Source organism: Eutrigla gurnardus (genome assembly GCF_963514095.1).
Source record: "Eutrigla gurnardus genome assembly, chromosome: 3".
NCBI classification, from domain to species: Eukaryota; Metazoa; Chordata; class Actinopteri; order Perciformes; family Triglidae; genus Eutrigla; species Eutrigla gurnardus.
Window position 1 is genome coordinate 16,647,669 of NC_139917.1, and position 26,854 is coordinate 16,674,522.

The window sequence follows — 26,854 nt, forward strand, 5'->3', positions numbered from 1 at the left end:
CAACAGGCAGAGATGTTGTGGAGTACTGTGGTATTAATTCAGGGGTCCATGAATCCACCTCAGGTCACCAATCAGAAACGTCACCAGTGTGAGGTGAAGTGTGGAATGTGTGACATGTGGGATCTCCCCTGGCACACTGGAATTCAACATTCAACAGAGACATAAGGGCTGTGTAATGACAGTAGCTGACCTTGACGCCAGTTAGTCGTTGACCTTGATGCCAGACAGTAGTTGACCTTGATGTCAGAGAGCCTCTAACGTCGACTGTTCCTTGACACTGAATCTAAAGATGGATCGTGTTTCCTTCCCTAGATATTGAAAAAAAAAATAGCCAATAGATGCACAATTATATAAAAAAACTAGGAAACAAAAACAATCTGTACAATGTACAAACAATTGTAAAAACAAAATACAATCATGGACATTCGTTGATATTTCAAAGTTTTTGGTAAATATGTGAATAACTTATGTTAGTGGATTCTCTCTAGATTTCCCCCTTAAAAACATTAGCTTTAAAAAAATAAATAATTGTAAAAACAAATGGTTTCAGTCCTTTCAGAATTGCATTGCATTGGACAAAAAAAATATTTCAAATAATTATTCTGTAAAAACCTCTTGAATAACAAATCATATATTTCATCAAATATCCCACCTTATTGACCCGTTATCCGTCTTTGACCACGTGAGGATGTCAGGTATTAGTGACACAGTACCACCTAGTGGTCCTAATAAGAGACACACTGACAGTGTCAGGCAGATCATTTTAAAATCTTTTATTTTTGAAAGTTTTATAGTGACATAAAAATGAACAAAAACATTTCAAAAGCAGTTGTAAAACTAGGTGCAACATATGAGGAGCTTAATCCCAAACAACACATCCAGTAAGAAAATAAAGAAATGATAAATTACAACTTGGCGTTCCAGAAAAGCGCAATTACAATTGAATCACTTCTGCATTTAAAATATTGACTGATAAAGTTTGTGGAGGTGTGGTGATTTCCTCAATGGATATTTGGTGTTGTGGAATTAAACCGCTTATATATTTAAATGACCTAAAAACAGGAAATTACAAAAGACATTAACAACCATAAAAAGGAACCACAACATTTCAAGTCATGTGGCTAGTTATGACAGAAACAAGTTAGCATCATAGTTTCATGAGTATAACGAGAATACATTAAAGAAACCTCAGAGAGAAACAAAACTCTTTCCAAGCAGGGCAACAAAATTAGAAAAAAACATCAGCTTGAGACCCTCCCATCTCCACCGAGCTTTCACAATCTACTTCATTACAAAAAACTGTCTCAACTGTACACAAGACTATTTGCTTTCTGAAAAGGTCATGAAGGTTCGCTACCTTTAGAGCGTCTCTAGCACTTTGCATTTCAAATGACAGCTTAAAACTACTGTTTGCCAGGAATATTTAATACAGTAGCACAACAGATTGTGCTCTCTTCAGGACCATAGATTGTTTTTTCCAGTGTAAAACAATTACACTTATGTAGGTCGTCAGATCCAGTATTCAACAAAGCAGATTTTATTCAGATTTGTGTCGTTTTATTAGCCTGGAATGATGTCAAAGGAAAACAGCAACTAATAAGAACTAAGTAAGACTATCATCTTCGATAAAAAGACCAAAAAGGCTGTTGGATTGAGTGAGATATTCCTTTCTTTGGGCCCTGTTGTGGAAACGTTCAAACTACGCAGTGCACTGTAGAGGCAGAGGAGTGGTGGAGAGGATGATGAAGAGCTGAGGACTATTAACCATGGGTGGTGTCATCCTCCACAAAGTCTTTGGCCTGCTCCGCTGTGATCACATCAATGTGACTCACCTAAAAACACACAAACACACACACCCGAGTTAATCACCAATCAATGTCCTGTTTTAGCCACTCTGACTGAGCGGTGATCATTTATGTTATGAAACCACAAAAAAAAAGGTATTCTTTTCATGAAGGCAGTGCGCTAGACATTATTTTAAATTTAAAAACTACAAAGTCTAGTGCCATTTTGGATTTTACAGTCATGGCAACCTTACTAGAGCCCGACCGATAAAGGATTTTGAAGGCCGATACAAATGTTGATTTAAAAATCCGATATTCCGACATATCACCCGATATTTTTTTTTTTTTCCAGAAACGCGTAACAAAACATTAACATATTTCCCTAACATTAGTTATTTGTAGTTATTTATGAGTCTTCACTAAAATAATAATAATAATGCAGTTTGAAAATAAACTTGTTTATTTTATTGTCACAACGGAACAGAGGAACATCAAAATATATTAAAGTTCTGATAAATAAAATGTATAAAAATACAACTTAAAGTCCTTTGAACAAAAACACAATAACAACAACAACAACCAAACACAAAGTTACCAGTATTAAAAGACTTGGTAAGCTTCATAAATATAACTTCGAACAAGACTGGAGACAAATTCTGTTTCGGGTTGTTTTTTTTTCATTTTTAAAATATTCATTTATCGGCCATTATAAATGCCGATACCGATAGTAACCGATAGTTTGGAAAATGCCTAATATCGGCCCGCCGATAATATCGGCCCGCCGATATATCGGTCGGGCTCTAAACCTTACTATAACTAAAGCTTCAATATCAAACACCTCTAAAACTATGTTTGACCATATGTTCAGGAACATGGTAAAGATGACTTCAGCTAATAGAACAATATGGAGACAAAACTGGAGTTAAAATGGACTAGAAGCTCGTGCTGTATGTGTTTGCAAAGGTGGTACTTTTTTGGTTTTGGTCTCTTAGGGGACACCATTTATAATAATAAAATGATACGATAATGACTGCCCATTCCTTAGAACCAGGAAGTAACAAGGCATCACAACAAATATTATATTGTAGGATGTCAATTCTCCTCCCTAATAATAAAGTTCTCCTTGGCTCATCGCAAACCATGATTCACAAAAGCACTTCAACAAGTTTGAGCCCATGTTCTTAACTGTAACTATGACAACCTGCTGGCCCAAAAAGTTAGTGGCATTCTACGGGATAAATTGGATAACAACAACATATTCAATACATTACATCTTTCAGAGATGTGCTCATAGGTTTCTTCAGTAATTCAGCATGAAAAAACAACAACATAAAACCATGACTAATTAACAAAAGAAATCTTAGTTGAAAACCAAAACGGCTGATGAGTCCACTAAGACTAAGAGAGGACAATGCTACAAATCATAAAAACATCAGCACAATCTACAAATTGTGTAATATTTGGTGGGATTTACAACTCATAACTATGTTTTAATTAGCATCATAACCTAAGGGTAGTTGGGTTTTTGTTACTTTATAATGAGTACTTTATTTCTACACAGGAAGTGGAGTCTGGTTTCTCTGTTCTTGGCTACTGTAGACACATGCCAAACACTGACTCTAGCGAGAGCCTCTCTCTTTTTACGCTATCCAAAGCCCACCGTAGTTCTCCCACATGCTTGGAATGGGAAGGGTGAGGAAAGGGTTATTGAGTGGGATGCAATCTCACCACTCAATCCTACACAATGCCCCTTTAAGAAAACCTCTTCAAATAATATTAAAACTTAGTCCGTGTGAAAACTCACCTTGTTTCTGAATTTGACACCATAGAACTTGTCAGCGGACTCAAGCAGTTCGGGCCTGAAAGTGGTGGTGATGAACTGGGCGTGGCCTGCCAGCTCGACGATCATGTCTGAAATGGACATTCGATCCAAAAGGAGATCATTACTTTTTTACATTTGATAAAGCTTTCTCACAAAGAACAGAACCTTTGATTTTCCATTGAGATGATTCAGGAAAAAAACAAAACACTTTTCTTAAAATTACAACAAACTGCAAATTTCAAGTCCCAACCATCCAACACAATGAAACACAAAACACTGAGGGGTTGCGTATTGTTAGACGGTGCCTAATAGCACTGATGTAAACTGGACCTGTATTAATGGGGTCGTAGCAGCAAACCAACAGCACCATGAATTACATGAATAGACATATGCTAGCATGTTGTTGTTTTTTTTTGATACACGACAATAATGTGGTGAGGCATAGAGAAAGCAAAAAGATAAAAGTAGAGACCGATTATAGCACAAAACGGCCACCCAATGTTGGTGACATACGATCATCTCTAAGCAAAATCACAAACATTTCAAAATGCGATCCATATTATGGTCAGTGTTTCTCCCTTTATACATACATTTTCATTCACGCAAAGTATCAACAAAAAAAGTATCCTTGCGGTATCGCATTCAAGGTACCTGAATCGATTTAGAACAATATATTATGTATTTTAGGCCTGTGATACACATTGTACAAATAGTGACTGTTTCACACCCAATCAGCGTGTTATGCGTTACCTGAGACAGCCTTCCTGTGCTGGGCATCGAGGGCCTGGTCGATCTCATCAAACAGGTAGAAAGGAGCTGGGTCACACTTTTGGATGGCAAATATCAGAGCCAGAGCCACCAGAGACTTCTGCCCTCCAGACAGCTGCTGCATCTCTCTCATCTCACCCTGCTTCCCTGTGAACGACACCTAACCAGGACAGGGCAGGATGTGTATTAGACCCAAGGCAGCAGAGAGATTTGCCATTTTCACCTAATGGTTATTAGACTTGTGTTGGGACAGAAGCCAGATGACCAGAATGCCTCTGTGCTGTTAAGAAGGCTTTGATACTGATAAGACATTACATTAAGAGCGAAGAGAATCTGGTTTGAACAACATCTTAGTCCTGCTTTGTGGGATTGGATCAGGTGTGTTCATGATACTCCAGAAATACACATGCAAAAAAAAGTAATGCTTACTCTAGCTCAGTTTGAATGTGTGAATAATGCAATGTGAGTATCAGACATGTATCAGAGGCCTCACATGCATTTGGATCAGAAAATGCATTTTTAAAATAGTGAGTTAAAATCAAAGAACCGTTGACACCCGTCAAAAGGGACAACAACAGAGAAAGACTCCTACCCTGATGCCGACTCCAGTGAACTGGTCCACTGAAGGAACGCTGCTCTGTGAACCGGAGCCCCTCTCACTGTCAGCACCGCCCTCACCCTCATCTTGGGACTGGCTGCCTTCAGCATCGCCCTTCTTCATCACCAACGTAGCTTTGCCACCTGGCACCAGCTTCTGGAAAACCTCACTGAAGTTCTTCGACACCTGAGGGAAAGAAAACACGGCAAGAAGAGGTACGAGGTGAATATTAGTCACATTAGAAAATGTGCATCGAATGTGAGACTAAAACAAAAATATTATCCATTTCTAAAAGTACAACTGGGAGAAAAAATATTAAGTGAAATCATTTATCAGACTTTTCTAAATATACAGGATTGCTTTCACTCATATCAGAGTGCCACTATAGGCCAGTCAAGGGGATTAAAAACATGAAAGATAAATTCAACAGGACACCAACGTGCTACATCCGTGGTTCTGAAAAACCAGGCTTCTCTTGTTCAGCAAAATTAGTACCAAAAACCTATCAGCTGACTGATGTATGACAGACCTCTGCACAAGCTAAGTGATGCCAATGAATGGATGCACCCATCTGGATCCTAAAGTGCCACATACCTGTTTGAAGGTGAGCTGGATTGCCTCATACTTGCGCAGCTCCAGTACATTCATGAGCTCCATGATGGATTTGTAGCCACGGTCCAACTCATCCTGACGCTTAATGAGCTTTTCCTTCTGCTCAGAGAAGTTGACAAACTGGTCCAGAGCTTTCTTGTTGACATGGCTGTACTTCTTCAGCTCTGTGTTGCATTGCTCCAGTTTTCGGAACAACTGTTGGAGAAGAAAAAATTAATGATCTCTCAGTATCTTTAAAAATATTTGTTTTCAGATATATGTGTGTAATGTGTCTATTAAGTATAACAAATGAGGAATTAATTTGAATTAATTTGTAATCATTCCATTCCACTCTGAATCATTTATTCAGAGTGGTTTTAAAAAACACCTTGAATCATCATTTATCGTTTTAAGATATACATATTGCGTGGCATTAGTGTACAAAAAATGCATGCACGCTTGATTTGAAATTCCCATATAAAATTTTGAAACTTCTGAAATCATTCATTTCTTAATTAAAGGATTTTGCTGTTACAACTGCAGTGTGAGCAAATCTTGCAAAATTATTTAATTATTTTTAGATCTGCCAACAAATCTTCAACAAGTCATCTTGAAAAACATAAATCAAGTTTTGCAAAGCTAGAAAAGTAGCTGTATCCTAATACTAATAATTCCAGTGCTGAAAAGTACTTTGCCCGATCCTATTCATATCTAAAGATGACCTGATTAAGAAGCAGCTTAGTCTAGATCCAAAGTGACATGCACTCTACAAACTCTCAAACTATAAATTCATCCATCTGAATCACTAATGACCGAGGGAACACAAGCAAGCACCATTATTACTTGGTCCTCTCATCCACTTCTGCAATCAATGGCACAATCGTGTCGCCGAGCAGCGTCCTGTGGAGAGTGGTTAGCTGTGTGGAGTGTTTATGCGAAAGTGTGTGGCTATTTTCAGCCTCAAGGAGGGGAGATGCCTGATACACATACACACACATACACATACACACTGCATGCTCAGACACTTATAAAAGATGCAGCCATGTCCACTCAACTCAAAGTCTCCCGGAGGCAGCTAGCTGAAAAAAGTCTCGGAGAAAGAGCACTAAACCAGTGTCTGAGTCACTGGTTTGTGTGTGGGATGTGATGGGCCCAGGCCTCATTTCGTAGGACAGCTGGGTCTATATCTGTGTGCAGGTGTCTAAGTGTGTAGTAAGATAGGATGCACAGTAAAACTGACCATCAGTAGATCCTGAAAGTTATTGTTCGTGCTGCCATTGCTATGTTTTAAATGTCAATGTGAAGTCAAACATTTTTGGGTCTAAATGTCTGATCATTGTCCTTCCTAGCACCTTAAAGGACATACAACTGCATTTTTGCACAGCAGGAGGACTGTGGATTCCATCACTTACATTGAAAGTGCATTAGCAAGGTTTCTCTGAATGGCCAGTATAAACAGGAGGGATAACAGCAAGCACATCCTGATGTAATATTCATATGGGTACTTGACTTTTGTTTGGAGAGACTTCAAAAATGTTATTGAGTGTGTGTGTGTGTGTGTGTGTGTGTGTGTGTGTGTGTGTGTGTGTGTGTGTGTGTGTGTACCTGTTTGAGTGTAAGAGTCTGGTACTTCTCGAAGGCCTCCTGAGGCAGCGAGCCGAGCTCTCTGATCTTCTTCATGCACTCTTCTTTCTTCTTGAGCAGCATGCCCTGTCTGTTGGTCATCTTCTCCAGCTCCTTGGTGTCGTGGTTGATGGCATCATTCTGCTCCTTCTCAATATTCTTCCAGCGCTCCATGCTCTTTATGTGGTCCTTGATCTCCCCTTCTGTTTTGTCAACCAGTGTGTCCAGATCTGGGAAATACATTAGAGAAGGTGTTCAGGCTGGTGCAGTAGAAGTGATTGAAATGAGACATGAAAGCATAAACATAGAGGCCAAGTCCCTGGCTTGGGAAATGATTAATACAACGTTGTCCCAGGCTTTAAAGTTACTGAAATTTACTTTTCAAAAGTAGACTTAAAACAAAAAAACAAACACACAAACAAAACGACCAGCACTCCTTCAAACAAAACGACCAGCACTCCTTCAGTGGTTTTCATCTCTATTCATCAACAATCTACTAGCGGGAGGATATTTCTCCCACTTTGAAAGCCAAAAACCATGAAGACTGATTTCTGAATTATAAATGGAAATTTGATAGGAAAAGAGTTTAGAATAGGGTTGGGTAATCTTTTCTATTTTCAAAGACTCCAATCATGGTTACTCGAGATTGCAGACAGGCGATGTGATCACCAGGGGGTGCCAGCGTGGCTCTGATGGAGGCTGACAAATAACGGAAGCTTTTTGCAAGCAACACAGTTAAAGGTACATAAATAAAAGTTTTATAAGAGTCCAAACACTTTATTTAAAGTATCTAAACACAACACTAAATATATTATTATATAAGATAATATTATATAAGACAATATCACAGCACGACTAATTTGATGCTTCATTCATAATGTTGATATTCACATTATTATAAATAACTTATAGAACATTGCTTGCAATAGTTCACCCCCACCCCCCAAAAAAAAGGTAAACAAATGTTTTACCAAAACGTAAATTAGTTATTTAACAACAATAACGCTAAATAACTATTATTATTATTATAAACTATTTAATTTCTTTTAGGATATTGAGACCAGAAAATATGATGACAAATTCGAAAGCTAACCCTAACCCAATATCATCAGAGACATGACATTCGCTAAAGTCCTATCCATAATGTTAACTTCTCTTATGGAGGTCAAAGTAAAGTCTTGGTAAAACGGAGATGTGGGGTGTCAGATTGATGGAAAAGAGATCGCAAATTGGATTTAAATCCACTCTGCACTCATGCTGATTAACAGGGCCACAATAGGACACAGATTCTGGAAATTAGTTTTCTAACCCGTTAACTCTGATAGGAAGAAATATCAGTGTAGGAAGAACAATGGTTGATCCTCCCTTCAACCGCTGATACATCTGACTGCCAATCAACAAATACCTAGTTTAGAACAAAGGATTGAGTATAATGCCTACTTAATAAGGTCATGAATATGCCTTTAATTGATTGACAATGTTTGAATATGAATCCATGCAGATTAATTCTATTCACAACAACTGCCTTCCATCAGCATCATCTGAGTCATAGCACCGCTAGAACATAATAACTGCCAGGCTCTGGAACAAAATATTATCCACATTGTGAGTCGATCAAATCACAGCAATTTTCAGCATCTGCTGGTGGTACTAACCCTCAGAGGACAGTCTGCACTTTCTGAATTAAGATTCCCCATTGACAGCTAATTTTGGGCTCAAAAAGCTCATAAATCATTTAAGATTATGGATACCAGACAATAGCAATGAGCTTTGGTTTGGTATTGTTGCTCGAAAATTAACAACGATATGGACCTTAAGCATTTACGAGCACTACGTTAAAATTAATTCAATCATACAATCATTACATTTGTCTCTTGATGAATTGGAAGATATTATTCTTCCACTATTAAAGTATGTAAGTAAGTGTGAATGTGTGTGTGTGTGTGTGTGTGTGTGTGTGTGTGTGTGTGAGAGATCACTATCCCAGTGCTGTGTGTACCTTCTGATCGCGACAAAGTCTCTTTGACACGTTTGTTGATGCCGTCCAGCTCTGATGTTGTGGCTGTGAGCACTGTGCCTCCCTCTGTCTCTCGCAGCTCATTTAGCTCCTGTGTCAAAGCAAATTAGGCCACATTAAAAAAAAGGATCATGAACTTGCTCGGTATGCAAGTCGGTATAACAAAAAGAACAAAAAAGAACAGAACGTATACATAAATCTTATATTACGCTATAGAAAAATGATTCTGTATGCAGAACTGAACTATGAGACTTATGTTCTATCTTGATAACAATATATATAAATCATGATACAGCATGTTTTCTGATATTTCAATGAATATATGTCTATATGAAGTAACCATATGGTTTTGTATTCATGTTTTTCACGTGTGTAAAAGCTGTGTTCAAGCAATGAATAAGGATTTGTTTGGTCCACAAGATGTCCTTGTGATTCATTTACACGAGATAATTGTGCCTGACAATATCTGACTATCGTAGAATTCATCACGCATTTACACTTTCCATTGAAAGTCGATAAATCATCAGATTGAATTATCAACCAGCCCAAGTTTCTAGGGAGTTTAAAGGGACAATGTACCTGTTCCACTTGGTCGAGACGCTTCCGCAAGTTCTCGTTGAGATACGTTTCCACTCTGGTCATTATGCCCTCCAGCTTAATCCTCTCATTCAACAACTGTCTGTTGTCCTGTGGGTGGATAGAGGGATCAACACACAATGTACTGAATGGTGCAGAGAGCAGACGAACAAGACATTAGACAATTCTCAGGAATTCAAATTACAAAAGTCCGTAACACAGTTTTCTATTGCTCCGAGTATCAGACGGAAGAAATCTGCCACATAGAATGATGCAATCAGAGAGCTAGAAATGTGAGTAATGTTCTTTATTTATTTGTTTTAATATCTGCCTTTGGCATCTAACACCAACTGCTTTAATGACATGTATAATGTGTGTTGGTTAAAAATGAGAATATCCACTTCTCACTGAATAAAACTGTTGCTATAAATTGTGTGAGAGCAAGTCCTTGGTAGATGTCTACCTTTGTGTGTGCATTCACTCAAGTCCAAGCAAATAGCATATTAATAATAATAACTGCTAAGAAAATGTTATAACACAAGTAATAGAATTTGCAGAACCAAACATGAAAGGCTCCATGTAGCGGGGGCGGAGCTGTTGCACAACGACAGCAGGAATGGCTGGGAGTTCACTGAGGTGAGAGCTGAGAGCAGCTGGCATTGAAAGTGAAAGTGGGGCCAACGCTGGATCACAGGAACAACCCACACACAGATGCTGCCAGCTGCTCTCACCTCAGTCAGGTCATTTGAAAACTAGCATAACACACTCTAGCAGGAAGCAAAGAGGTAGGGGAAACAGAAATGACTACATGTAGGTGACCGGCGTATTCTCTCAACTACATTTAAGCAGGTGAAGGGCTACACTGAAAGGTTTCAGAGTGATCCTTCAAATCTGTGCCCCATATTATGGCATTATGACATTATAATGTTATTATTAAGTCAAAGATTGAAGTTTATTGTCACTCAATATAATTGAGATATATTACTATAATAACAAACTGTTCTTAAATAATGACATTTCACCAAAATCTTTATCAGAAGCCTTTTTTTTTTTTAAATCAATAATGTTTATAAAAAAAAACAACAACCTTAGAGGCAAAATATAAATCTGTGGCTAAATCTAGTGTTAACAACATTTGATAAATGAGGATTTTGTTCTTGGAATCCATAAATAGAGGAGACGTCTTGTTCCTTCATAACAGTGTGGACAACTACATCCTCGTCTGTCCAAAAGTCATTTATCATTTTATTTTATTTATTTTGTGTTAAAATTGTCACAATTAGCATATCAATTCTTCAGTTAGGGCCACCAACAACAGTGATCTTTGACCTCTGAAACAAATCAGTTTATCTTTGTTCTTGAAGGATGGACTGGACGTACAGACAGACAACCCAAAAACCTAATGCCTCTGACCACGGCTTTCATCAGCGGGGAGTCTTAAAAATAGGTTGACTATAAAATAATGATCCTGGGACTTCAGTGAGCAGTAACTCACTGCCCCGGACCACCTATTTCAAGGTTTGACAAACTAACAACGACAACAAACAGACTCAGTAGTGCATCTCTGTCGTGTCCCCTTCCTCACCTGCTGGAGTTGACGGATCTCATCGTTGAGGTCATCAACACGCCTCTGGTCCTCCAGGCTGAGCTGAGAGAGCAGATCTGTACCAAGCTCAGCTTTCAGCGACTCCCTGGTGGACTCCATGGCATGGAGGCTGGCCTCCAGACTTTGGAGACTGCGTTGCTGAAGAGTGAGAAATAGTCAGACGTCAGTGGATTGTACAGAACTGCAAACTGGGAACAGGCTGAACCCCAGGTCATAGGTCATGCAAAACGAGGAGGAATTTAGTCACCTTGGGCATGAATGTCTTCTCCGACTGCTGCCTCTTCTCCTTCAGCATCTTCATCTCGGACAGAATACTGTCTCTGGATGCCTTGAACTTCCTCTGTTGCGTCTCGATCTGCTGCATCTGGTTCATCAGTTGGTCGATCTCATTGTTTATGCGTGAAGGCAGCGATTAAGGAAGTATACTCCAATGTGTATTACAGATGGACATTTTCATTTTCTCTCAGTAGTAACAGCAAAAACAAGTAAGATAAGTTCGCGAGACAAGTTTTCCCAACTTGATGTGCCCCTGAAAACTACAGCTGTACATTAGTTCTGTTGCACTGCCTAGTTGTCTGAGTGAAGACTTATTTACATTACATCAATATTACAAAACTCTGAAAGACTTCAGCACTGAGATGGTGAGGGCAGCCTAACATTTAGAGAAGCCAGCTTGAAACTTGAAGGTGAACCGTTGAAGGTGAACACTTTCCTCTCAGGATCTTTAAACATACAGACATATATATACACATTAATACTTTAATGTGTTAAAATTAATGATGGATGCAAAATCAGTTAAAACTGCATTTGCCTTTTGCAAGACTGGCATTTCCAGGCCTTCCACTCACCACAGCATAGGACAAAAAAAAGGCATTATACACAAATTAACTTAAAATAGAAGCAACGAAAACATTTTTTGTAGGGGCATTAAAAAAAGGTGACAGAATGGCCAGCTTGTAGGCTTTTCAGTGCAACTCAAAGTGCTTCAATAACATGATTGGATTTCCAAGGGAAGACTGTGTCCTCACTGCTATCAAGGCAGAGGATTAAGGAGGGCTGCACATCGCATCATTAATCTAATTTAACAGACAGGCTTATTGATCGTCCAGTACTACAACATGGACCTGAGGGCCATTGAGATTTAACAGAACTCAATAAACACTGTAATCAATAAATCTGCTCAATTTAAAAGAGCTACTGAAAGTCAGAGGACTGCCTTGCCTGCTGAACAGATGAAAGAAAGAAATGGTTTAAGGCCATCTATAAATTTTCTTGAATGGGACCAGCTAACATCAGGTCAGTAACTGGCTTAAAAATCATTTATAAACCTGCATTTATCTCTATGAAGACGACTTAAACACTCATGAATACAATATAAATCAGTTTAATTTAATTCGATAAGAGGTAGAGTACTTATGAGCAGGCACAAAGCAATTTCAATTATTGCATGACCTTAATAATTGCTCTACAATGTGGTGATGGCAAAATAAGCAACGTAAAATAGAATGGGTGAGGAGCACCAGTGTAATGTTATGCTTGTGGACAGAGCAGAACAACAAGAGGCTATTAAATAATTGATCTGTTGTCTGACTCATCGCTACAGGAGTGAAGGACTAGTCATCAGCCGTGTCATCAGCTGTCATCCGTTTCCACTGCCTACGTATCACCAGGTGCACACACCACCCACATACGCAGGGCCTGCTGCGAGTGAGAAGCAACACGCAATCGCACAGGTGTGCAAACACACACATAATCATACCTGGGTGGAAGTGACTATGTCCATAAACGTATCGTACATGCAAACCCAAATCCCCTCTTATCCGCCTGTTATGCCTTCATCAGCTGTCCAGAAGTGAGTCACGGCTCTGTCCGATATGACCCAACATACACTAATCCTTTTTGACCCGTTTAGTCCATCTCATGGCACCCGAGTCAGCCTCCTGCTGGCTGAAGTAGTTTCATAACCCACATGGGTTTAATCCACACACTCAAAATATAAATCAGCCATGTGACAGACATCACACTGTAATTCAGTGATGCACTGTGACATATGAATTAAAACACTTATTGTCACCTTTTTGGACATATTTTAGGTTTCAAACACATTCTGTAAAAAAATATATTGATTGTGCATGACTACGATGTGTCCTCCATTTCTCCAAAGCCGAATGCAGGATGCTAATATCACAAGTACCTACAGTTTATCACACTTGCTGTTTTATTTCAGTTTAGTTCAGACACCAGCAATCTCAAGCTTACCCTGTACTGCCTGGTGTTCTTAAAATGGATGAAAAACATAATTTTATGGAAACTGAAAAAATATATCAACAATAAAAAAGAATTTTAAAACTCGTCATTTAACATTTCAGAATAGGCGATTCCATCCTGATTACAAGATAAAATCTGATTTCTGTTATAGTTTCTGATTCTTTTGGAATATTGTAACGTTTCAAAAGGAATAAAGTTGGTTTAGTTAAATTTATTGTCAAACGGGATGGGTATACTATGGGTAACACTACCCAAAAGTTTGAGTGTGCACCTTCAATGGTCGCCATCTTGGCTACACAAATTTGCACAACCACATCACCAGCACTGAACAAATTAACAAGATGCCAGAATTTTGTTTTTGGCGCCAAAGAGGAACAATTCAAATCCAGCGCTCCACTTCAATCAACAATGTTAGAAACCACAGACCAAGCCTGAAATCATGGACTCCGTCCTGAACTTTGCCAGCCACATTACAACGATTACAAAGTCAGCCTACTATCACCTTAAGAATGTATCATGGATTAAAGGAATTATCTGCAGCATGGCCAGCTATACTGGCTACTTGCAAATCTGAAAATTAGTTCAATGATGTATTCTAGCTTTTCAATGGAGAGGACATGGAATCAAAATGTTGTAGTGTTCCTCAATGGTAATAAATAAAACATTTCTTGAAAGGATATGTTCAATGTTCCTGCGCAGGTTCTCATTCAGCTTAGCTTCCAGCTCACCCAGCTCCTCCTCAGCCTTCCTCATGTCTTTCTGCAGCTCCAGGCGAGACTTTCTGGTATCGTAATAGCCTCCTGTCAGAGCTCCACGGTGGCTCACCTGGTCACCTAGAAAGTTGTAACACAATGTACTGGATAAGATAAGAGATAAATGCTTTCTACAGTACTGTACTGTTTGTTGTTTTTTTTTGTACTGTGCATCACAGGCCATCTTACCCTCCAGAGTTATACAGTCCATGGTGAAAGCTCTGGCCAGCTGGGTGGAAACTTCCATGCTGCGACAAATCAGGGTCTTCCCAAACACGTGCTTGAAGGCCTTGTCAAAGGTGTTGCTGTAGCGCAGCTTGCTGATCATGGGGATAGCGTCCTTTACGGGGCAGAGAAACGTTATGAACACTCTGGTAAATAACACACACCTCATCATCAAACAAGAACTGTCTGTTAGGAGAAAAAGTGGATCATAAGGTTGTTACACTCCATGCATGTAAAGTCAAATCAAATATGTTTTGAAATACATGAATACAGTTTGTTTCATATTACCTGTTCCAGAGTTAGTTATACGCATTTACTATGATGGGCCGAAATGTACTGCCTACAGTTCCAGATGTAATCTATGCAAGCTCCTTACGTTGGTCTCTGGGTAGGCGGTGTCCCTGACGTCCAGCTTGGTGAGAGGCAGGAATGTGACTTCTCCAGGCAGGTTCATTTTGTTGAACTCCATTAGTATTTTGGTGCTGACCTCGTCAGTCTCCACAATGTGATAAAACAGCCTGGAAAGCATGAGAGCAGGTTTGTTTCCATATACATATATATATATATATATTCCTACGTTTGGTATGATATTTTCAGTGAAAGCAAATCAAGGAGCCAACAGTGAAAATGTTGGAAGCAGTCCTCACCTGGTACCAGCAGTCACCTCCACACAGGTGTAAAAGGCGGGCTCACACTCAAAGTTATTCATGACGATGCCATGGTAACCATTGATGACATGTTGGTTGATACCCTTCCGACGGAAATGCTCAAGGACTTTGTTGATGCTGTCAATGCCGTTCAGAATAGCCTAGATGCCCACAAGAGAAATAAATGAGTCTCAGTGCACACTCACACCAGGGCCATTTGATCCGTTAACAGATGAAATACTGTGCTGTGAAGATTATGTGAAACTTAAGTTACATGGTGGACAAAATCACAATGACAAATGTGTTTGATTATAAAAGTTTTGTCTTTTGTCTACCTCACAATTTGAGCTACAGCACATTTAAATGCAGCACGATGAGCTGGTAAATATTAATATAAAAAGGCAAGAGAGGAGGTTATCTTGTACTCTGTTATGGAGGATGAGTCAGCCAGACCAATGAAAGAAAAATAAACACAGGGCGTTTTTCCATGAAGCTACAAACAGCCTCCTTTCATCTCTGCAGACATTATTCAGAAGTGATATTTGATTGCTGTGTCTGCCCAGAAGAAACGACAGCGGGGAGTGAGTCATATGTAAATTTAGCTAGTTATGATAAGGTGCCAGTAGCGAGGCAGGTGAATGATTCCATTTAATATACCTCTCCTGACAACTGGCTGAGTCACAAAGTGAGTCCATAACAGTATTCAGGAGGGCTGATATATATATAGAGCCACTTTTTCACTTGGAGTTTGATTTATTTTCACTTGCCCATTTCCTCTCTCACAGTACTCCAGCAAGTAGGTGCATATGCTGAGGCGTACAAGTGTCATTCAAAGTAAAAGGCAGATAAGTGTGTGTGTGTGTGTGTGTGCGTTTGTTTGTATGCATGCATGTGTGATTGGTCTGGTAGCACAACCTTTTTCATTTATTTTAATCCTCTCAAAAGGAATATTTTCTTTCATACAAACACACACAGCAGAGACATCTTTCACTTTTGTCAGGCATAAGACATTCTGTAGCGACATTATGCAAGTCAGTAACTACGCAGTTGTAAACAGTGACACGGACCTTGCCGGTAGCTGCTCGAAGGAGCTGCTGTTTCTTCTCTAGATCCTCTCGTTTGGCTGCCAAGGCCTGTTGCTCTGCGTTCTCCTCACGCCACAGGTAGCTGGACAGACACACACACAGTCACACACTGTTACACTTATGTCACAAGAAAGACCAAAATGCAACCGCAGTCATTAGTGAACGATAAAAACAAACCCAACACTGTGCTAAAATGGTTATGTCCTTGGTTATGTCCATGCATAAATACAAAAGTCTTACAAGTAAGAAAAACTCATGTGGATTTTATATTTTAAAGGTATTTCTCTTCTTAAATAATAGGTAACACAGTCATCTCAACAACATGAGTGGTTAACCATAATTACAGATTCATCATATGCATGTATGCAAAATTAAGGGCATTATAACAGCATTCATCGCTTTGATTTTAAATAATTTAAATTTTCTTTATCCTCATATAAAGTCACTTAATAATTGTTAAATAATCATGTGTCCTCTTGTTTCCATTAGGGTAATTTTGGTCATTTGTTCATATTTTTAGATCATACACTTCTAATAGCTTGCACCTGTGGGCTCTGCATGTTTTGTTTCTTTTATCAAAGATGTCTTTATGCTGCCTTTTCCCCCACCAAACCCAAACAATGGATCTCTGGGAAATGGAGGGTCGGTTCAAACAGACAGACAAACGCGAACATATTCATGAAATCTGTTTCATTTTGTGATGGTACAGAGGGGCCCTTATCTAATCATTTCTATTCATTTATTATTATTATTTTTTTAAAAAAAGGTCATAAACTCTATTTCAAACTTAAAAAAGAAGAAAAAAACAACATACATTTTGCCTCGAGTGTGTGGTCTAAATCAATAGTTGGAAAATGGAAATGCTTTTGTTTGTCGTCTTTCAAGAATCAGTGAAGCAGCTGTCTTGAATAGATGTTCACTACTAAGCCACGACACAATTCTTTCACCCTGGAGGATATTTTAAAAGCAAAAGGGTGTCTGGCAGCAGAGGCCCACGGCATGTTCATCTTTGTTATAGAAATAACCCTCACTGTGTAACTGGACAGAGAACGTCCGGTGACATTCACAGCAGAGAATATTCTGTTTTGTAACTAAAGCTTTAGCTGAGCGGAGATTAAATTGTTCAGATTAATGCAAGATGCAGGCATGACTAATGGAGAGATTCATCAAAATGCTGGCTGTACCGAACGCTATGCTCTTTTTTAAATTGAAAGGTTCAATAGAAGTTTTTGAATGAAGCTACAAATGTGTATTTTAATACATGTCCCTAAAAAAATGTAATAAAGTGAGTCATAAGATTATACAACGTAGTCTTTTTTTTTTACATTTTTGGACGCTCTGGAGTTTTTGGAAATGTTTGGAATACACAAATCAGAACAATCCTCTGCATGCTGCCGCTGAAATGTAAGTCTACGTGTGTGTTTGGAGGCTAAAAGCCAATCACAGCTGAAAGGTTTTAAAGAGTTATTGATATCAGTCAATCATGACAGTGGGCGGGGAAATTAAATGAATGAATCATGTCTGCTGTCAGTCAGCCTGGTGAAGGTGAGCCGCTGTCCACGCAGCTCCCCAGAATCTGCTGCTGACTGACAGGCAGAGACATTTATGGAAGACAGAGTCGGAGTTGATTGGATGACAGAACACAATGTACCCAGGGCTCCAGAATGCAACCATTTTGGGCGCACATGTGACCGAAAATCAGTACGACTAATGTGTGACTAAACATTTTCCTTTAAAACATTTAGCTGGTCTGTTTATGTGTAAAAAAATGTTTTTCATACAACGAAGAGGAATCATGGTCTGAGCCAATCAGAGGCAGAGTAGGGGCTGTCCTCCATCTCTGATTGGTTCAGGCCCCGGTCTCTTCTTCGCTGGGAAAAGTGTTGCAGTGTGAATCAGCCTTAATATATAACGTGTGAAACTGTAGCCATCCTGCTCCTCCTTGAGTGACAAAAATGAAGAGGACCTTTATCGTTTCTCCGTAAAGAAAGGTGCTGACCCCGTAATACCGGTCACAGCAAAGACATGACATCATCGGCCGAGTTAACCCGTTCACCACCTGTCTCCCCTCGCACCATAAGACGCCGGTCCCGTCTCATCAGACTGTGAGCCAGTGTTGCAAACCGGGCGGTCTGGTTGGTCGTAGTTTTAAGAACTGGTCATTTGATTATGTCTCTGGTTCACCACGGGCGGGCCAACATTATGCATTTATTTCAAAGAGTAAAACCAGAGCCTGGCTGTGAACGCTGCTTTGGCTGTCAAACATCGTCGTTGCAAATTGAAATGTAAAAAAAGCACCAGAAACACAATCTGCACCGTGACAGGTACAGATTGTCCCAGCAGCTAAATTATGTGCTGGTGCACCGAAATGAAAAAGTTAGGTGCACCAGTGTGACCAATGTAACAAGGTAGTCTGGAGCCCTGGTACTGCTCATGTCTCACTACCAGTAAGCCCTGCACTCAGTGAAACAACAGCAGAGGATGTTAATGATCAAGTGATTTTTTTTACAGCAGCGTTCATAAAAAAAATCAGAAATGCTGATTAGTGTTACCTAATATTTATCTGCACCTGCATCTAAATACTGGGTTTAAACAGAATGAACAGACATTAAAAAAAGGAAAGCTTTTCAGCATTCAAATGTTGATTTAAAAAGTCAACGTTAGTCAAGTTTCAAACTATTCAAGCGATGCTATACCCTGTAAAATTACAAAATAAGGAAGGATAAGCACAAGACAAGGCTTATATTAAGTCCAAGATGTGAAGTCAAAGAGAAGGTTAGAGGGTAAGACAAGGTTCTTACTTTCTTTCGCTCTGCAGCTCATCTTTCCTGTTCTTAACTTCATAATACTTTTTGTCCAGTTCCTCAACGCGGGTTTTGACCTCATTTAGATCTTGATCGAGTTTCTAAAGAGACATGTTGAAAGTTAAGATTAAATCTGCAGAAAGATTTTACAAATTCAAGAAATTACATGAGAAATAAATCATACATTGGCATTTTAAATTAACGTATTGACACTTAACTAATCCACAATAGCAAACTCAAATTACAATAACAACTCAATACATCATCACTTTGTAATGATCTTAAATCATAAAAAAAACATACATTGTACTGTTCAAGGTTCTTCTCCTTGTTGGTCTCTGTGTCCTCCAGGTCTTTATGGATGGCTGCAATCTGTCTCTTTTTATCATTGATGGCCTGGTCCAGAGACTTCAACTCCTTCTTAATCCACTTGTCCCTCTCTTCCTTGGAGGTGAACTGGCTGCCACGGCCCTGCTTGGCGTACAGGTCTGTCCTCTCCTGTGTAGCCTGGGCCAGTCTGGAGGGAGAAACAATAGCAGAGATAGCCAAGTTTTCTTTGAATCCAAATAACAAGTTCATATCAATGAGCCAATCCTGGTTATTTCCCAATTCACTGCAAGTGTAGTCATGGACACAGTTAACAATGTCCACTTACAATTCCTAATTTTTCCATCTATGGGCCTTTTGTTTTGATCATTTACAGCCATGTAATACAGTATCTGTTGAATGTAACCAACACATAACACAAAAGCAGCAGAGTTTTGAAAGGAAGTATATGCGAATACAACAACGTTGTAGGAGAATGCCCAAACATCTCATGTGCATCCACCCTATATATCTCGCTATCCAAATGTATTCACAGTGTGATGACTGAGAATGAGCCATCCCTACCTGGATATGCCCCGCTCCTCTTTTTCCTTCACCATGTTGAATTTGGGTTCAGTCTCCTGCAGCTCTTTTTGCTTCTCCTCGATTTTCTCCAACAGCTTCTGCCGCTCCTTCAGCAGGCGTTTCTGGAAGAGCAAGAGCAGGCGATTTCACAACAACTCTTCAAAATGTAAATCACAGTTGAGGAGGGGAAGAAAAGAAGGCAAACATAGGAAAAACTGGATAGGCTGTTTTAAAAATATGATTTTAAAAAGTACCTATATAGAGTAAGTATTGCCTGAAGGGGACAGTTTTGTTGTATCTTGAATAAGTATAGTTTTTTTTAAGATCTATTAACAGCAACATAAAATACCCTCTATATCACTTGCTCTAAGCACCTTGTAATACATCAACCACTAATGCCAAGTTTTTCTTTTAATCAAAGCAAATATTTTAAATAAAAAATACAAACGTGAATTGCTAATATATGCATTTTTTGTTGTTATGCAAATAACCACCACATATGAAAATAACAAAGACAATGACAGAGCTTTTTCAGGGTTTACACTGTCTTCAGGATGGTTTAATTTGTTTTTAGGATAGTTCTGGGATGGGAAAAAACTCTATAGCCTGGCTTTCAATTAAATATTAGTAAGAAAAATGGAATTGCCAAAAATCGGAGAGGCCAGACTACTAATTAGAATGTATTTAGTAATAACAAAAATCAATATTATTTAAAAAAATTAAATAAAATGTTCTACCTCCACCTTCATTAGGAATCTTAGCTTTCACCAGGATCTCCCCAACAGCAGACCAGTAGCTGATTTTAAGAGTGTGGATGGTGATGGTGTGTTCTCATCCAACAGCTATGAATACTTTATACCTCTCTTTGTGTCGGTGCCATATCAAATCAGAACCATCAGTGGCTAGTGACGCAGTTCTACTTCCGTTGCTTTTCATTTTGCTCCAGTAATTTTTGGCTGATGCTCTTCCAGCCGTAGCCAGGTGGGCTTAATCCAACCAACAGCCAGCATGCAGCATGGGACCCATCATGGGTCACACAGACCGAGCCAAAAATAGTCATCGTGCATGATTATCATCTTTATACTTACACGTGCACACAAAAAAACACACTAAACACAGGGCCATACGGAGAGTGATTCATGCCAGCTCTGTACACACAACTTTGTGCCAGGAATGATGTATAGTGGAACTGATGGCAAAGAGTCTGATACACAAGCTGGTGCTTCCTCTGGTTTGGTTCTCAATTCAACCCACTTTTGCACTAAAACGATCAACTCTCTACATTAGGCCAAATTGCTTTTTGATTACTTGATGCATTGATTATGTAAACCAACAGCAAATTCATCAGTGACAATATTGAAAACTTAAAAATGGTTAAACAAGGTTTACTTGCCATTATCTGAATTTATTTCGGGAGGGGAGTGGGGGTTGGTGTGTTTTAAATATTGCATAAACTGCAAAATGTATGAATGAATGATGAACATCAACAGAATTGTGAGGGCAGTACCCCCTCGTTCCACTAGTAATAGGGTGGATATAGTGGGTGAAACAAAAGACTACCATCGACTACATACAGTGATGGTGCAGGGGAAGGGGGTGGGGGATTGTTGTTGGTGCAGCATCACGTGTGCAGAGTGACGCAGATGGGAGGCTTCCGTACCCTCTGTTCGCTGTTGCCTGCCAGCTCATCCTGCAGGTCCTTGGTCTTCAGCTCAAGCTTGGTCCTCTGCTTGATCTGCTCCTGGCGCTCGGCCGATAGCTGCTCTCTCTCCTCCTTCATGGCAGAGATCTTGGACTTCAGCTCTCGCACAACACGCTCCGTCTCCTACAGAAAAGGAGCCAAAATAAAGAAACAGGCTATGAGATTAAATTCCAAGGAGTGTAAAAACAGAAACGTACTTGCTCTTCAGTGATTAATCGACTATCAATGTGAGTGTTAGATACATAAGTCCTATAAAAATGCTGTGATGATAATGTTTATTTCCCAGATAATTCTTTTGTGAGGAGGAATTCTTTACCTCTACTTTGTCTCGGGCATCTTGCTGAGCATCACGCAGCTGTCTGGATTTGTCTCCACATGTCTCTCTCTTGCTGGACAGCTAGGAAAAAAAACACAAAGTCTTGGTATTGAAGTTTTACACAACATAGGAGGAAACCAGAAACAGTGACTTATCAATTTTTTTCATAGTCAAAATAAAATGAATATTGTATTAGTATTATATTGTGTTGATGTAAATCTGAATAATGGGTGGTAATTAACCACCCTGGCATTAAAACAACACCAAACATGTTCTTGTCTTATGCTCTGTATGAACACAGAACATAATTTGTGTTTCGTTGTTACCTCATCTAGTTTAGCACGGGTTTCATTCAGCTCCTGGTTGTAAATGGTGTACTCCAGGGCTCTTCTCATCTTGTCCCACTTCTGGTACTGAGCCAGCTCCTCCTTCTCATCCTCCAGGGTGTGCAGACGTTCCTCAATGTACTTCAACAGCTCATTGATCTTTTCTCGCTTCCCCTCTGAGGAACACACACGCACACACACACACAAGAAATAAAAGTTAAAAGTTATAATAATCATCTGCTTATAGTAATTAAGAAACATGATTCCTATAACTGCCGGTTTTCTACAAAGCATTATGGCATTTTCAAATAACTAAACATTGTACCAACACATCAACACCTAAAGATTAATTGCATTTCATGCAGCTTTTTTGTGTTATTTTATATCAACGAATGATGTGACTAAATATGACATCTCATTTGGCGTTCACTTCCTGCAGATACGAATAAATGTAAGAAAAAGCAATTTTGGTGATTGAGGCCCAATGATGACAAGAAGTTTTTACCTGTCTCTTTCATCAGAGAAATACTCTCCTCTTTGCGCTCATCATACACCCGTGTTCCTGCCACCTCTCTCAGCAGCTTCAGACGTTGGGAGTCGGGTGCTGTGGCCATTTGGTTGATCTGCACAAAACAATGGGATTTTAATGCACAAGATGGAACTATTGATGTATATCATTTGAAAAATGTCAATACCACAAACTATATTTTTTTCCACCATACTTTGCATGAATCAAACTTCATAACCTAATTAGTAGAACAACTAAGTTTCTATAAATGACTGCAGCTTTTTTCTTTACTATATGTAAAATTGTTTACAGTGTAATAATACAATTTTATTTCATACCATCCGGTACAGCTCTAGTAAACATCCATGTAGCCCTAACTCCATCAGGGAAGATGTACAATCCCATTGGCAAAAATAATGCAATTGTGCCTTTGGTTTTAAATGAAACAAAAAAGGAAAGCCAGACAACGAACAAACAAGTCCAATTGACTGCTCTGATGTATTGATCTCAGCATGTCTTTGCATGAAATAGAGCTTACCGCCTCTACAGTGTGAACATATGAGTTTCCAGCCCGTAGATATTTATATAACTATCGTCTTTTTAAAGGATAATTTTGTTTATTATTTTTCTGAAAGCACTATTGCCAATAGGAGAATTTCAATATTCCCAACCCTTAACACACTGCTGTTAAACATAGTGCTAAGATTTTCCTGCCCCAAAAATTATAAATTTTAAATACATTTAAGCAGATTTTGATTTCTGATACTAATCCTTAAACTAGGCCAAGACAGCTAAGCAAAGTAGGCATTCTTTTTACAGCCCTGCTTAAATACTGTAATGCATTACACAACACTGATAAATAGAGTATTACGTCTTAATCAGGGGTGAGTTTGGCACCAACTGCTTTCTCACCTTTCCCTGCTTAACAATGTAGTAAGGGTTACTGCGGGAGAAGCCGGCACTCTCCAGAAGGTTCATGACGTCATTCTTACTGCAACAATCACAGACACAATCAAAAAAGAGATCGCATGGATTCACAGAGGGGTTATTTCCTGTGATTGAATGGACAGTCCAGCCACAGCAATACTTACGTAACCATTTTCTTGTCTAAGAAGTACTGGTCCTTCTTTGCGCCAATGACGCGGCGAAGGGAGACTTCTTCTTTGTCGATCTGGAGGTAGAGACAGTTATCACTGGTCAAGAGGAGAATCATACACAGCAGCGGAATTGGCTGGTTATGTCAACAGTAATACCAGCCTGCAATCTTTGGATTTCTAGAGTGGTGCAAACATCCAGCCTTCATCATAAAAAAATAAGCAATGTGCATACGGGAGGCAGTGTGACTACAATCTGTGGTCATAGTAGTCAACGACAATATAATATAAAGTTAATGTACTATTTTCACTTGTAGCCTGGACTAAGGACATGCGTAAATTGTATTTTTAAGGTGTTGCAAATATTTGGTACTTTATCCAGTTGTATTTTATGTTTGGTATAAAATTATAGGTGTAAAATGGGTTGCCTATCATCAATATTTCTTTAAGTTCACGACTAATTTGGTAGTTAGGTGTAATACTTTTTATTTTATGGTTACTTTGGCACAAGGAATGTACAAAAAAATGCCAATTACACAAAGCAGCTGTAAAATAATGTAATTAAAATTGGACCAGTGTTGGGCAGCAACACATTACTGTAATATTATTACATTCCTCAGTAAGTAGTGTAAGAGATTGAAATTTACAGAACAGTAATTATATTAGTTATTAATCAAAGTAATGGTGAGTTACTCAAACGTGATTGTTTTTTTTTGTTACCGGTAAGCTTATATTACAATGACATGAACACATGGCAGATCAGTATGCATCAACTTATGTGAGCTTTGAGGTGAATATCGCCTTGGGTGCATGTGTCATCCTGCCCAGACGGAGAGGATGAGACAGGCCCGGGTCGAGAAGGGTGCAAAAGCATGTATTGCACCCCCAGGTTAATATTTTGCACTCTCTGAAATTTGAATAATAAATGCCAAGTCCAAGGTGGCAGGTTCACGGACTGTGTGGACGGGGTATTATTTGAGAGGCTTACTGAATGTTTTTAAGAGTATCAAGTTGGAAAGAATCAGTGTGTCTGCAATCACAGGAAAAGGATAAATATTCAAATCTTTTCCATTCCTACCGGCAGCCGGTTGTCGGAGTTGTCGAATATAATCTCCACGAAAGCCGAAATGACACGAGGACCAGTTCCCTCCTACAGTGACAGAGAAGGAATAATTATATGATTAAATATTTACATTGATCAAAAACCTTGTATGGTGCAATATGTTTCCCATTGTGTTTCAATCTCTCACAAAACTTCAGAACAAATAAACAGAAACTACAGTAATCTTTTGTAATCCACCAGTTGTTAGGACGTTACACAAGCTTTGGTAAGCAACAACATGTCTAACACGATATTTCTACACAACCAATGTGCCATAGGGCCATTTTTAAAACAGTAGCCGTGAATGTGACATTTGCCTGAACTTACGTGGAGCAGGGCCAGGCGCTGTTCAGGTCGCAGGTGGCTGAACTCATCACTGAGCACAAACTGTATGGCTAAGAAAATGTTACAGAGAGAGTTTTAGACAACTAAAAAACATCTAGGGTGTATCATTGATAGATAGATAGATAGATAGATAGGTAGATAGATAGATAGATAGATAGATAGATGTTTGACTGCTATATGGTAGCAGATTAATAGAGGCAGACATACCATAGAAAAAGTTACTTTTTCCTGACCCATTCCTTCCAACTGTAACAGGAAAAAACAAAACAAAATCAGACATATGAAGATGACGGTCAAGTCTTTGAGACACCAATATTGTTTTTTATGTAGGTACCTTAATTCGAAAATACACCTTTTACATACATATGTTGTTGTTAAAATACGGAATACATAATATAATAACATATAATACAAAAACCATGAGTGAAAAATTGGCATGAGTAACATACTGACCGATAACATTGTGCTTTGGACTAAACGGGTCCACCACAGTCTGGTCCCTGTAACTTCGGAACCCCTGGATGATGACCTGCACAAGAGCAAAACATCCTCCTATTTAGGATAACATTAACAGTATGCTGTAGCTACAAAAAAAAAATAATCCAACGGAGACTTCAGAAGCAAGGCATGAACTATTTCTGAATGCAGCAATATGACTACCTCTGGATTTACTCGTTATGATATAGACTCGACGTGTAAAACGTATATGTATGATCAACGGGACACGATTTCCAACCGGGCCTTAACTGACGGCTACTGTTTGGGATAGTTTCCATTCAGGATGTCAACGGGTTTGTAAGCTCACTAGCAAGATATACCATAAGTTTAACGCCTGCAATACTATCAAAACTAGTTTTTACATGAGATGAAATCGACTGAAATACGGTATCGTCAACAGAATAGCGACAAAATCCGCTTAACGCTACAGTTAGCCTTGTAGCGCTATCTTAGCATCCTGGGAAGGGGGACGGGCTATTCAACTCAAGAATAACCCAGGCACGTAGACTTAGCTAGCATTAGCACGCTAGCTATTTAACTGTGGTGAAATTAAGCATAGCTCTGAAATCCAACTGACGTTCAAATGTGTGCAAAAACATTGGAATCCCTAGCACAACCATACGGTGCAATAACGTTAAGATAGCATAGGCCACTGAGAGTCGGCGACACACAGAAGTTAGCTTACCTGTTTGATGTACATGGCTGCCTAAACAGGGCGTCTCCTTGGCTGAATATGGAGATAGCTCCCTCTCCACTTAACTGGAGACGCCGGGAATACAATTACCCAAACTTAACAAAATATGAAAAATCGATGCATTAAGAATTGGTGGGACACACTGTGTGGCAGAATAGAATAACATGGAAAATGGCGGCGGGGGCGGGATACAATGGACCGTACCATTATGT

General features: G+C 39.1%; 1 protein-coding gene across 1 annotated transcript; it reads right to left on the minus strand.

Annotated features, from left to right (window-relative positions):
- Positions 1–752: 752 nt before the first annotated feature.
- Positions 753–26,790, minus strand: smc3 (structural maintenance of chromosomes 3). Its single transcript, XM_084005852.1, has 29 exons — positions 26,634–26,790; positions 25,904–25,979; positions 25,658–25,696; positions 25,433–25,500; positions 25,082–25,153; positions 24,001–24,080; positions 23,822–23,900; positions 22,907–23,024; positions 22,402–22,577; positions 22,076–22,156; positions 21,718–21,882; positions 20,058–20,179; positions 19,470–19,683; positions 19,164–19,267; positions 16,345–16,444; positions 15,278–15,438; positions 15,007–15,148; positions 14,595–14,745; positions 14,334–14,486; positions 11,633–11,784; positions 11,365–11,523; positions 9,783–9,890; positions 9,186–9,294; positions 7,169–7,416; positions 5,567–5,779; positions 4,967–5,158; positions 4,357–4,534; positions 3,589–3,695; positions 753–1,832 (listed from the first exon to the last, which is right to left on the minus strand). The coding sequence occupies exons 1-29, from the start codon at positions 26,646–26,648 to the stop codon at positions 1,761–1,763; spliced, it is 3,654 nt and encodes a 1,217-aa protein (XP_083861978.1). The 5' UTR covers positions 26,649–26,790; the 3' UTR covers positions 753–1,760.
- Between the last annotated feature and the right edge of the window lie 64 nt (positions 26,791–26,854).

Coding starts and splice junctions, on each gene's coding strand:
- smc3 (XM_084005852.1), bottom strand. Junction 22,157..22,401: donor CCCGTGCTAAACTAGATGAG/GTAACAACGAAA, acceptor TTTTTTTCCTAG/CTGTCCAGCAAGAGAGAGAC. Junction 19,268..19,469: donor AGAACCTTGAACAGTACAAT/GTATGTTTTTTT, acceptor ATGTCTCTTTAG/AAACTCGATCAAGATCTAAA.